At 39.4% G+C, this 13,443-nt stretch overlaps 1 protein-coding gene across 1 annotated transcript; it reads right to left on the reverse strand.

Annotated features, from left to right (window-relative positions):
• Positions 1–471: 471 nt before the first annotated feature.
• On the reverse strand, positions 472–12,216 carry rab15 (RAB15, member RAS oncogene family). Its single transcript, XM_062437599.1, has 7 exons — positions 12,093–12,216; positions 3,788–3,848; positions 3,548–3,608; positions 2,703–2,780; positions 2,013–2,102; positions 794–859; positions 472–633 (listed from the first exon to the last, which is right to left on the reverse strand). The coding sequence occupies exons 1-7, from the start codon at positions 12,214–12,216 to the stop codon at positions 472–474; spliced, it is 642 nt and encodes a 213-aa protein (XP_062293583.1).
• Between the last annotated feature and the right edge of the window lie 1,227 nt (positions 12,217–13,443).

Below are 13,443 nucleotides of genomic sequence, written 5' to 3' on the forward strand. Positions count from 1 at the left end.
AAGTCATTCCCTGTCCCTCTACTTCAGTAATACTGTACACATTTGGGAAAGAAATGAAACTTTATAGCTCAGGAAGTTTTTTTTCAATTGGATGTAAACTCCTGGCTGGTAGTGGATAGGGATAGTGTTTGGTTATGCCAAAGATACACTGAACTGAGCTGGAATTAATGCTCTAGACAATAAACATGATGTCCCCCATGAGGGAAAACTCGATATTTGGACCTTCATTTGGTTAATTCACCACACACTTGGCACTTTGTGGCCAAAAATGTCTCCACCTTTGCCCTTGAAACTGCTCTCAAGTGGTGTCATTAGCATTTTTGGCGTTGCTCCGTGAAAGCGAGGGACATACTGTAGCTAGCTTCAAAATTGTAGCTCTTCATTACAGCTAAATACAAAAGAAGACACATTTTTTCCAAGAGTGTGCAAAGTGTCTGGTGAAGACATGTAGCTTAAATTCACGTTAGCTCTTTAACACCAGCAACCTTTGCCCTGGTCGCCGGCCGCACTGTTGCAGAGTCCCTCCTCTTCCTCCAGAGCAGCAAGATCGAGCTCGTCATTCATGGACATCTGGAGAAGATCCAAATCCTTTTTATTGGCTGCCAGCACCTGCTCAGCCAATCGTGTGAAAGTCTTGAAGGGAAACACAGCCACAGGGACACTGTCAGTTATCAAGTCATTTCCTTTCCTTAATATAATTACGACTGCAATGTTTTGATCTTGTTTTTATTGCGTGTGTAGTCATGAAATGTCATGAGTTCCCTCCGAGCAGTGACTCTAAATATCACCTCACCTCCGTTATATTATGGTTGGTGAAGGCACTTGTCTCAAAGAAGTCCATTCCATAAGCTTTGGCCAGCTGGAGGAGAGATGACAGTGACAATAACAACATTTCACTTTGCTGGGAAAAAAAATTGCACATTTTCGTGGAAAATATGAGGCAACAGGAGGACACATTAGTCAGGCTTTGTCTGTAATCATTTTTTGAAGTTGGCTTTTTCCACTAGGGCTCTTTGTGCTTGTTTACAGACTAGAGACTCAAGTCTGACTCAAACAACACCTCAAGCTTCTCGCATTATCCAAACCAAGTTTTCTCCCACAAATCATCCCTAAAGATTACAAACTAAGGTGCATATTTTTCAAGCAGAATACCATTTGACTCACAGGCTCCTAAATTCCTGCAACTAAACTCTTTTTTCTTGATTGTTTGTTATGTCACCTTTTAAGTTGTGTCACACATACTCTAACCTGCTCTGAGTAGTCAAAGCTTGTGGCGAACCTGAAGCAGAATCCAAAAAGTCCAAATATGTTAGAGCTTCTGTTGAGCTTAAACTATTAGGATCAGTGCAAAATAAGGGTTGGCAAGATGAGCAATTCAACAATATCTTCAAAACAATAGTTTTAAAGGCAGCATCAGATTTGTATAAATGTACATTTTGTATTTTTGTTCGTTTTATGTCATTTGAAATGACATTTGCACCATTTTTTTTATACCAAAAGTAAGACTGAATGCTCCTGAAAATGTCAAATGGTGTAACCACAAAAGAATGATACATATTTAATATTTTATCCACCTACAGTGTATTTAAATTGAAGTGGTTCCAGATTGACATGATTCCCCAGATTAAATTTAATATTAAGAACAATTGTATTCCATTACCTTTATTTAATATAAATAAGTTATAATGTAAAATCATGCCAAAGTAATTGATATGGTGATTTTATGGTCACACCACTTAGACATTTTTGCCATTATCCTCTAATATATTTTCTCAAAATGGATTAAAAGCAGGAATTTTATGCTGGTTCCAAAAAAGAATATGTGCAAGTTATACATTTATTTTCAAATTTTAACCTCTTTAAATTTGACTAAACTACATGGACACAAAAAAACGTCATTGACCCATTCAAATTCAGTTTCCCTATATGTATCCCTTAAAGTACCTTTAACATACGCTTTGTATCAGCTTGTTGAATAGTTAATTGAGTGAAATGTTCAAGCATTGACCCACCTTGACACCTTGTTCTGTGGCCACCTGCCTCTTATCCACCTCATCTGACTTATTCCCTACGAGGATCTTCTGGACCTTGCTGGGAGCGTACTGCAGGGGTTTGTCATGTAAATATGAAGGACATTTACCGTTAAGGAATAGAAATTAACAACAGAATTAAAGAGAAAGGAAGAGAGAGTGGAAAGAACACAGGAGCAACAGCACTCAGGAAATGAGGCCAAGATTAAAAGTAATTGGGAAGTGTGCCAAGATCAATAGAGTATATATTTGGACAGAGCTCTTTGAGGAAATTAGTCCAAATTGAAAAAAATAATAGCATTAAAATCTTCTGGGAAATGACAGGGAAGCATGGCAGACGAGACTGCTTCAAATCAAAGCCAGTAGAAAAAAAGTGACTGCTAGAGGAAAAAATGTGTTCTCTACAATATTTATGGCAACACATTTTAAAAATATGACGACAGGTATTTGAAAATAAAGATGGAACATAATAAGCACAGCATCTGTCAGGCCAAAGCATTCGGTTTTTATTACACCGTGTCGGACATCTGTTCTATCTCAACCTGGGGCTCCTGCTCGGTAAGTGCTTTTGTCGGTTTTGCCCTTTCCGCGATGAGGAGGAAAAATGCCTGTTGATTTTCCACCATGTCTGATATATCAAACTGTTAAATCCCCCCGATCTCCGTGACTCACCTCGTCCACGTCACTGGCCCACTTCATGATGTGTTGGAACGATCGCTCGCTCGTGATATCATACACCAGGAAGATTCCCTGAAGAGTGATAGACACAGATTTAAAAACCAGATGAGAATGTGTTCATTTTCAGCTTTAGGGAATCTTCCCAAAAAAAGACAAAAAAAACCATCTCAATTTCTTGAAATTTGTAAAGATGCCATGTGTAGTGCAGTTTTTAAAAAGCAATACAATTTATAACATTCACATAATTCATTGAAAACAAACCAAATGATCAGTTGTAGCCTCTAAAAGTGATGCATTGTAGGCCATCGGCTGGATAAAGAAATCTGCTAAAATGCTTTAAAGCACCAAAAAAGGGACAGTACACTTTTCTTCCAATTTCATTACCAGTTTCTTGGTAAAAAAGAAAACTCAATTCCAGTATATTAAACCTCTTCTGCAGCCTAAAGCAAAGAAAAATTATACTGCAATTCTGGGGGTGGTGGTGGTGGTTTCTTTTTGGCAGGATAGCAAGCGGCAACATATATTATGGTCTTTAATATGAGACACAACACACAGGTGTGAGATAGGAGGCTAACGGGGATCTCACAAATGAAACCATCATCGTGCTAATAATTTTACGATGCTATATTGAGGTCCAGGTCAATGAGAGCACCTAAATGGCTCATCAGTAACTGAGATGGTGCTGCGCATTAGGCATGAGTTACTCATAAAGCTGTAACAAATTTAATTTCCAGATTAGATATGTTATGCTACCCTGTAATAATAATATTACAGCGCATTAATGTGTGGAAAATCACTTACAGCTGTAGAGTCAATAGAGGAAATTTAAAACCAACTACCTGTGCTCGTCTGTAGTACTGTTTAGTGATGGTCTGGTACCTTTCCTGGCCTGCAGTGTCCCTGGACAGACCACAAACATATGAACATGCACACACATATATTAAAGAGATTACAGATGACCATATTGACAATAAAACAACCTTAAAGTATTACAGTTACAGCCCCTCTGTCAGAATAAATGTGTAATATCTAATAACACAGATAATCCCTCCAACATTGTGTCCAATCCACTATCTTACCATATCTGGATCCGCACTTTGATACCATCTATTACTAGCGTCTTCATTTTGAAGTCCACTCCTGCAACAGAGAGAATAATATGGTTAGAAAACATATTACACAGACAGAGGAGCTTTCTCCAAAACCGCAAGAGCTCAGACTCAATGGTCTGATCTTCCAAAAGATGGGTGCACTTCCAACACAGAGTGAGTGAAATCAATGAACCCAGCACATCTCCTGCAGACAAAGGTTTACCAGTATCTTATGCAGCTTTGTAACATCATAGAGGGGCATTAACTCAACAAGAGTCACATCATCCCTGTATAATCGGCCTGTTAGAAGATTGGGCTAATGATCCGATGAGCTGAGTCCTCATTTAGGTCTCCGCATCGATCATATGGGAGGTGAAGTAAAGGGAGAAAAAGGAGCGCCGCATAACGACACAGAGGAGCAGATGAGAAGAAAAAGAAGGAGTGGGGAGGGGTTAAGCAAAAAGACGCTCACGGTTCAGTGATCTGATCTATTTCTATCAACAGAGTGTGACATTATTCATAGACAGAAAATGACATACAGGACCAGTTGTATATTTCTATTAGGACTCACACAATTAGACTAATACAGATATTTGGTCACAGAAGTCATTTCATGCTGATGTTAAGTTGTGATTTTTAAATTTTTATGACAAAAAATCATGGAAGTCTTGATTATTTGTACATATTTTTGTCTTGTAAGGGTACAGGAACACACTCATATTGAGGATATAATGTAGCACCACCTGTATGACCACCTGATTGCTGTTAATAATGTGTCTATTATGTATTTATGGACTGCTGTCTGTGAGCCAAATTACCCCTTGGGGACATTAAAGCTTAAAACTCTACTCTACCTACAATAATAATAAAAAACTTTTAAAGCTTACTTGATTGGAATTCACCCAAAATGCAAAATGCCTAAACAAAAATTATTAATTGAAAGGCAGATTTTATTTATATTTGAATGATTTTCTTCTTCAGTGTCCTTTTTTCCCCCTTATTCACGACTGTCTCCTCAGACTAATGCACGGAAGTCAACGAAAAGCCAAACCACAGGCTCCTATAGACCACACTAATCCCTGAGAAATCAATTAACAGTTCATCCCAATTAACCTGACACTCAATACCCATGTGTCACTCTCAGGGAAAGAGATACTGACTCCGATCGATTAACATAATAAGAGGTGATTTTTTTTATAGCTGCAAGGTTAGCAAAGGCTATGCGGAGGCTGGAGCTCACTGACTCGACAGCGTGAGCGGTGAGACAGACTTTGCCTTTTGACTAGTGAGCAGTCAGACCAAGAGTAAGGGAAAAGGTCAGCATAACAATCAGTGGCTTGCTTTGCCTGAGGCTTGAGAAGAGAGAGGAGACTAATGAAAGAAGGAGATGCCGTCTTCCTATGTCATTGTCCGGCTGTATTAGCACTGCATTACTGTATGCTCCAGTCAGAAGTCATCCATGCAAACAGCTGTGGTTTAAACATCATACATATATGGACTAATACATTTTCCAGCTGTACAGTGGGTGTCAAAAGTAAGTAGATGGATGAAATCAAGGGAATTTAAAAATAAATCAAGAAGACTACGTAGTCAAGTCATAAAGAAGATCAGCCATATGTCTCCAAAACATCGATTTTTGATAATCAATGAATAACTTTGACTCATTTTTTAATTTTTTAAAGAAAAAATGGCAAAATTCTCTGATTCCAGCTTGTTAAATGAGAATATTCTCTGGTGTCTTTCATTCAAACTGAATATCTTTGGGTTGTGGACTGTTGGTGAGGATAAAACAATACATTTTAGGATGCATCTTGGCCTCATCACCAACACCATTTTCTGACTGATTTTATCAAGAAAACTACTCATCAGTTAATTGAGAAAATAATCAACAGATAAATGAAAAATGGATATAATCATACGCCCTGCATGAGTACATTCTGGGTTATATTTGGACACTCCACACTGCTGTCTGCAGCCTGTGAGGCAAATAAAATATATGGGCAGCCCCATCTGATTGTTCTGCATTGTTTTATATCAGCCAGGCAAAATGAAACCGTTTTATAGAAGCATGTAAGCTGCACACCACAGTGCAAACACTGCATGATGAATAGGCACAAAGGACTGATGCTTTCCTGAAGGTAAATAAAGGTTAGATGCCATATTAGAGGTTTGATATTCTGATTTTTTTGGGGTGTTTCCATTTCTTGGTCCACCTCGCAATACATCAGAGGTCACATCTGCAAAAGAAATTGTGCAGTCATAAATGTCACTGTTTCAGGATAAAGGGCAATGCATATGCAAAAAATTTAGTAAAAATTCAGTAGTATGGTGCCACTATCTAGAAAAAAAGCAGTTAGACAAGTTTACAAGGTTACAAATATAAATGGAAATCTAAATCTACTGTTTTACATGTTTTAATGTTATTGTCTTTGTTATTTATCTTTAATATTTGTACCCAGGACTCCCAGTAAGGCAGTGTTGGTACTGAGGGATTATCCAAGTGAAATAAAGTAAAATTGAGTTGTGTCTGTGGGACAAACTGGTACTTTTATTGCAAACACACACACACACACACACACACACACACACACACATACAAAAAAACATACATACTGGTCCCTGCACTTGCCAAATTTTAAGAATAATCCTGCAAGTAAAGTCTAAAGAAATGTTAAAGCCTCAATCACTGGAGGCGAGTTGGAAAAAGATTGATTGTACAGCTTCCCCCCAGAGGGATCTGCAACAATGGAGACGACTCAACGTGCACAATATGAGAGACAGCAGTTAATTGAACATGGCAGCATTTCACAATCAGCAGAGTGAAAGCCATGTAGAAACTAATGGGTACACACCAAAAAATGGACTTGACTAATTACCAGGGTGGCTGTGTTCGACTACGCAGGAAGGATTAGGCGGTGACATGTGTCAGTGTGCAGTAGGTAACGGTGACAGGCTGACTAATGGATGGACGGCTGAATGCTCTGGCACTGACACAAACTCACCGGGGAAAAAGGTCTGTCATCCATGACTATCATTACCAGCAGAGGACAGCCAACAACTGTCAACAGCTGTTGTCTTTGGGTCAGCACAAAAGCGAACATTTCTCTCTAATAATAAACTTGTCATCAATTCAAGCTGAACAACTGACCTTTGTATTAACGTGCTTTGTGAAATTAAAACCTGTACAATAAGTTGTAGTGGTTAATTTGCATCAGGATTAGATCAGGTTTGTAGTCAAAAAACACCGGAGTCTATCCAAAAGGACGAGTATGATTGAAAACTGAAAAAATCAAGCCTTTTAAACCAAGAAATCCAGGAAAAGTTCATTTTGTGGCTTCACTTGAGCCTGACAATAATTCAGTGCAGGTATATCAGTATGGCTGTATATTATAGGGCCAATAAGTAAGAAATTAGCCTTACAAAAAATGCCAGATATACAGTATATATTTAGAAACTGTGTTGTAATTACATAGTTTGGCCATCAGACAGCACTGATATTCATTTTTTGTAGCTGTCAAATCTCCTGCTCAGCATTTATCTTTGTCCCAAAACTTACATTTCTTAAAAAAATCGACTTTAAGTGGTCTTTATCAATTATGTTTGTATCAAAAGGAATATGTGTGGATATATATTTTACACTCTCAAATACTGACACTGGCATCAGCCTCAAAATTCCTTATTTTTTCCACGATTTCTAGATTAAAAGTTATGTCACATAACTTTAAAACAATGGTTTGGCATAGATGTACACCTGTTTGCTTTCTCTCCAAGAATTAGCCTGGCCCTGTCAGAATGTAATAAACTTAGTTTACCATCACCTTTAAAGTGCACTAATTAATGCTTTATATGTTGTTTGTTTAATGCATTAAAAACCAAACATTTGCTGGATTATAAGATATATCTTATTGTCTTCCTGAAGTGGTCTCATAACACACACACACACATACACACACACACACACACACACACACACACACACACACACACACACACACAAACAAACAACTTCCTTTCTATAAATAATGGACAATCTAAACCTTCACGTTCCTAGAAAGCCAGGGAAAACTTAAGGCAATGACAACAACATTGATTTCCATGAAACCTGCTTTTACGAGAGGATAAGCAACTGTAGCAGCTGTGTTCCACGCCTGGGCCCCGTTAGACTAATGACCTCGTCTAACACCGCCGGGTTGAATGCGTGACCAGGTCATCACCGTTACACCACTGGGATCGCCACCACGAGGACAGCTGCTTATTGAGATATGACATAGGGCAGGGCCGGGCTCATATTTTATAGGTGTAGTGACAGCCAGGAGCTCCGAGGAGTCCGGTGGCGAGACCGTTGAGGTAACGGGGAGGATGATTAAACTCAGCGGTGTGACTGAATACCATTACTAAATCATCTCTACAGCTGCTCTCTGCCAGAGAAATGTGGACTCATGGGGCCCAGATAAAAGTCTTAAGAGGAACAGAGGGACCTGCTAAAATGAAATGGGATACCTGGAGTCGTATGTTAGCAGTCGAGTTAAGATCAAAATTCCTGCTGCTCCAATGATTTTTGGACTGCTTTGATTTTTATTGATTTGTATTGAAGGAGGGCTGTGGATGACGCTTTCATTTCTGTGTGAGCTGTAACAAGGGAATCAAGTCATATCCTTTGTTGATCTTATAGCCATATGTGCTTCTTTTGTTATCCGACTTCTGTGTATCCCATTTATTTAAAAAAAAAAAAAAAAAAAGCCTTGATGGATCAAATCAAAGACCAAAATCTGGGCTTGAATTTGAATGCAGGTCTCGCTCGATGGTTTCAACTCGTTTTTTCTTATGTGAGAAATTGTTTGACACAGTGAATACACGCTCAAAACTGTCCTTCAATTTCTGAAAGAGTCCATTTATAAACTGTACGTGAATAAAATATGAACATTTCACGAAGGCTGTAAGGACAATTTACTCTATCAATGTAAAGGATTTACGTCCAGCTGTCACTGAATGCTGAAAAGCATTTGATAGCCAGGAGAAGGTCATGTTGAACATGAACGTACATTGTTTCTTGTAGCCAATTAGAGTACAGGAAACAAACATCTCTGGAAACAGTGGAACTTATGACCAACTACTACTGTGAACAGTCTCCCAGTGCACAAAGTAAGTCCCATAAAAACATGCTTTTCTGAGTTCTCTGACTTCAACCCCATCAACACCTTTTGGATGAACTGGAGCTGTGGCTGCTAGCCAGGCCTCATCACCCAAGATCATTGCTCCACCTGACTGGTCTTGTGGAAAAACCTGAAAACATAAGAGCGTAGCGTCACATTTAAGGGGACACAGGTCTATATTTTTTATTCTGGAGCTCTACTGGAATATCTATGCGTTGATTATCGTATGCTGGCTCTTCATCCAGCCCCTCAGTTCAGCCTCTGTCTAAAACAAGCCGTTTTATCTCTTGTCTCTTTAAGACCTCCTTCCAAAGAAGCCAACTCTGCTCTGATTGGCCAGCTCTGGGAAGCTGCCCCTCAGCAGACCTCCTCCATCTTCAAAGACAACGTCAACAACCCATGAAGCAAACTATAGCAGCAGGATTTCACTCCTTTTTTTCGATATTTATCATGCGGGAAACTAGAATGTGCGACAGACCAACGTCAGCTCATCGGCAAGGCAGAAAAAACTGTGTCCGTGTCAATCTGAAGCCCTGGGTTTCTACATACATTACCTCAAGTTTTGGAACTTTCACCATGTTTAAAACAGATTTTCAACATTATAACACTTTATAAATAACAGAAAATCACAAAAAGCATGATAGGTCCATAACTTCACATATTGGTGCAATGTTTGGTTGTCCATATACTGTACCTACATCTAATTAACGTCACAAATTCAAATACTGTTGTCATTTAACCCTCAGTATTTGAATTCTTGTGCTTGTGTAACAACATGTCCATCTCTCTCTTCTAAAAAAGACAGCTTCTTATCCTCTAATGTTTATGGATAAACTTGAGGAGCTTTGCTGAATAAAACCGTCCATGGGTGACAGGTCCCAGTAGTTTTTTGAGATAATTAAGAGCAAAAAAAATGAACAAGTGGACTGGAAAGAGACTTGATGAATAATGAAGCTCCCCAAGAGGGGCAAATGGGAGAGAATTTATATCCCTCTGTCACTGTGAAGGTTGGGAAATTATTTATTGATCCTCCACAGGAGAGCACTGATGGTGGTCACTCTTGATATCTCTCTCTCTCTTTCTCTCTCTGCCCTCTCTTTGGACTTTGTTGTGTTTGTTTAGTCTGAGGAGAGGGGTGTGAAATATTGCAGGGGCCATGAAAGACCTCCCACCATGGCTTATAGACACATTCTGCTTCCTCCAACTCTTCGCTCTGGTATAAATATCTGGGCTCCACCGCCTGCACCGCCATAAGAGCTTGGTTTCTGACACATCCAGCTGTGGTTGTGAACACTTGATACAATGCAGCAAAAGTGCAGAAAGCCTGCTAATGTTTTTTTTTTTCAATATTCGCAGAATGCCTGAACTTTTCAGAGGAGAAAAAAAAGGCTTATAATTAAATATAATGTAAGTCTTAATATGCATCACTCAACTGGGAAGAAGTTTACTGTAGATTCCATAGGTGCATGATTTAAAACAGCATACTATAGTCTGAGTATGCTCGTGGGCAAATATATATATATATATATATCACCACTGACTGGAGCAGATGAAACAACCAAACATTTGATGGAACAAAGTTAAGTGAGATGAAGCTTGTGCAAAAAGTTGAGTTTGGAGCTTCACGCTGCATCTGTGGGGCGTTTGCAGTTTGAGTTCAATGAGCACTGGAAAATCATAAAGCCTTTGATTTGGCATTAAAGCTTCCAAGCGCTCAAACACACCAGCAGTCCAAAACCAATGTTAATAAATGATGCTAAAAAATGAATTATTAACGGTACAATGATGTCCTCGCTGTTTATCCCGTTAGATCTTTTCGAGCAGTCTGCAAAAACAAAGGCTGACCGCCGCTTTCATGATTCGTTACCTTGACCTTATGTTCTCTATTTGTTCACTGAAAAAGAAGCAGTTATCCATCACAACCAGTAGGAACAAACTGACTTTAACTGTACTCACAGGGATGCCTGTATTTTGTCTTCTCCATATTACTGAAAACTAGCTGCTTCCTCAAAAATTGGAGTAAATACTACTATTATGGAGCCGCACAGAGATATATACACACACACACACACAGGAAAGAAAGGCCAGTTACCACACAGAAGAAGAGATAAGGGCAGCATGTGAAAAAGAGGCACTCCTTATGTCCATCACCTCAAATCAAAGCATGTTAATGTGTCTGTCACAGTCTGCAGGCTCCTAACCATGGAAGTAGATATACTGCACAGTCAACCTATGAGGAACTTGTTTGGGTTTGCTGAGTCAATACCATTTTTAGGGATGTGGCTGATCCATGAAAGATATATTTTTAGTTTGCTCTCTATGTTCTGAATGAAAGAAGTAGCTACATCTGTCACAAATCAGCCACGTCACGCAGAATACAAAATGATATACTTGTGCTATAATTATCCTGCAGAAACTTCAGATGTAAAAAGAAAAAAATCAGTACACTCTTTGTACATTTTTTAAAAGTAGCCCTATTTTGTGCAGAGATAAGATTTTGTATGCAATTTCATGGCTTGTTAGGGGGTGATATATCAGGGAGTGCAATGAGCTGTCATGCATAACTTAAGAAATAAAGCATATTTCCTCCCACTTTGATCAATAATCCCCTGAAGCATAAAAAATAAAATAAAAATAAAAATAAAAAATAAAGATACCTGGTGGTCCCTGGACTCCAGCTTGGTGGGTAACAGGAGCACCTGAGATACAACTGCCTATTTGCACATATAAAAGTATGCCTTGGCTGTTATTCTGTGTGGCACTTGGCTGAGCTGACAGTGCCAAGTGCTGATAGTTGGTAAACTCATCTGCATGGCTGCCAAGTGTTGGCTCTGTCCCTGCAGGGCTTCCCCAAACAATGCAATCACGTTCTTTCTTTCTTTTTCCCCCTTCTTCTTTATTCATCCTGCATGCACTAATCTAATTAAATTAAAAACAGAAAACCCAACCCTAATTCAATCACTGTGGGATTCAGATTCAGAATTCAATAGCCACAATAAAAATAAAAAAGGGGGGGATGCGCTAACAGCATCCATAAAAAACGCTAAGAGACCCATTCAGAGCATTCAGAGCGCTAATTAACACAAGTGATGATGAGTGAAATCTAAGAATTAACTCCTGGTGGCGGTGCGGAGTCTTACCGATGGTGGAGATGTGAGACGGGTGAAATTCGTTGTCCGTGAATCTGCATAACAAACATGTTTTCCCAACCCCAGAATCTCCGAGAAGCAGGAGTCGGAAGAGCACATCGTACTGCTTAGCCATGGTGCTGAATGTGGTGTTGAATTAAAAAAGCCCCAGTCAACTAGCTCTGCGATGAATGACCGATCCCTCCCCACATGCATCCCATGTCTGCTCAGATGGTCAACATTTAAAGCTTTGGCTGATGCTTCTATCTTTTTTTTTTTTTTGTTCACTGATGCTGGGTCGGTGGGAAACAAAACAGGGATGCTCCAGCTTCCTAAGGCAGCCTCCAGCTTCGAGTGGGTGCGGTGGACCACTGTCAAGCTAGAGCGAGTGAGAGAAGGTGGCTTCCGGTTGTCATTTCATCTATAAAATCCTGCACAACTAAAGAATATTTTGATTTTTTTTTTTAGGGAGAGGGTTTTCTGAACCATTCATCGTCATTTACCTGACATACCCCACTTCCTATTTTATATTTTTTAACAAATTTAGCTTTTTGTTTCTGCATTGTCACATCATCAATGTGGTTAACAACCCAGGGCTGCATCAAATCATTTAGGGGACAAATTTTTTTATGGTAAATTCAATTATTGCAGTTTTATAAAGCAAAATGCACCAAGCAAGCACAATGCATACGGAAATAATAATAGCTTTAACTCAAAGGTCTTTCTACATGATGGGGGGGATTAGGAATCCATGGAAAACTTCCCAGAGTGGTAGAAAAAAAGGAGGGGAAGAGCACAAAAAGGAGATAATTTTAAATGCTCGATCTGTGCACAAATGCAGGCACAAAATGGCATGTAGAACACAAAAAAGCTTGGATCAGCAACTACTTTCAAGCAGCTTCAAGAGGTTTATGCTGACGTGTCTGTAGAAACAGCGAAAATGCAGGAAATGCAAAGTGATTTCTCTGTGTGCATCACTAAAGTCTCATCGTAGGACTGGCATATTTGCTGATTCCTGGGTCTCTGCAAAATAGAGGAGCAAGAAGCTGTGATTTATGGTGTGCTGTGTGCACTGTACTTTATGGGTACTTGAAAGCACCAGAGGCCCAGCAGGCCCACAAACTAAGCTAATCCAACCATTGAACCCCAGCCACTCAAGCTGCTGCTGTCTGGCAAGTGGTATCACAGCATCAAGGCCCAGACCAAAAGGCTCCAGGACAGCTTTTTCCACCAGACCACCAGGCTTATGAACAATGGGGTATAAACAGCCTGCAGCCTGCCTCTGCCTCATGTCACACACACACACACATATACATAATTAAGTCCATACTTATATTGTATGTATATGTATTGTACATAAATA

The sequence above is a fragment of the Scomber scombrus genome, chromosome 17 (genome assembly GCF_963691925.1).
Source record: "Scomber scombrus chromosome 17, fScoSco1.1, whole genome shotgun sequence".
Classification (NCBI taxonomy): domain Eukaryota; kingdom Metazoa; phylum Chordata; class Actinopteri; order Scombriformes; family Scombridae; genus Scomber; species Scomber scombrus.

Bases quoted from the DNA above. Each gene is read 5' to 3' on its own strand.
- rab15 (XM_062437599.1), bottom strand. From the start codon at position 12,216: ATGGCTAAGCAGTACGATGTGCTCTTCCGACTCCTGCTTCTCGGAGAT. The intron at 2,781-3,547 runs GTAGTTGGTTTT...ATCACTCTTCAG, and splicing joins AGTACTACAGACGAGCACAG to GGAATCTTCCTGGTGTATGA. The intron at 634-793 runs GTGAGGTGATAT...TTTCCCTTCAAG, and splicing joins CCAACCATAATATAACGGAG to ACTTTCACACGATTGGCTGA.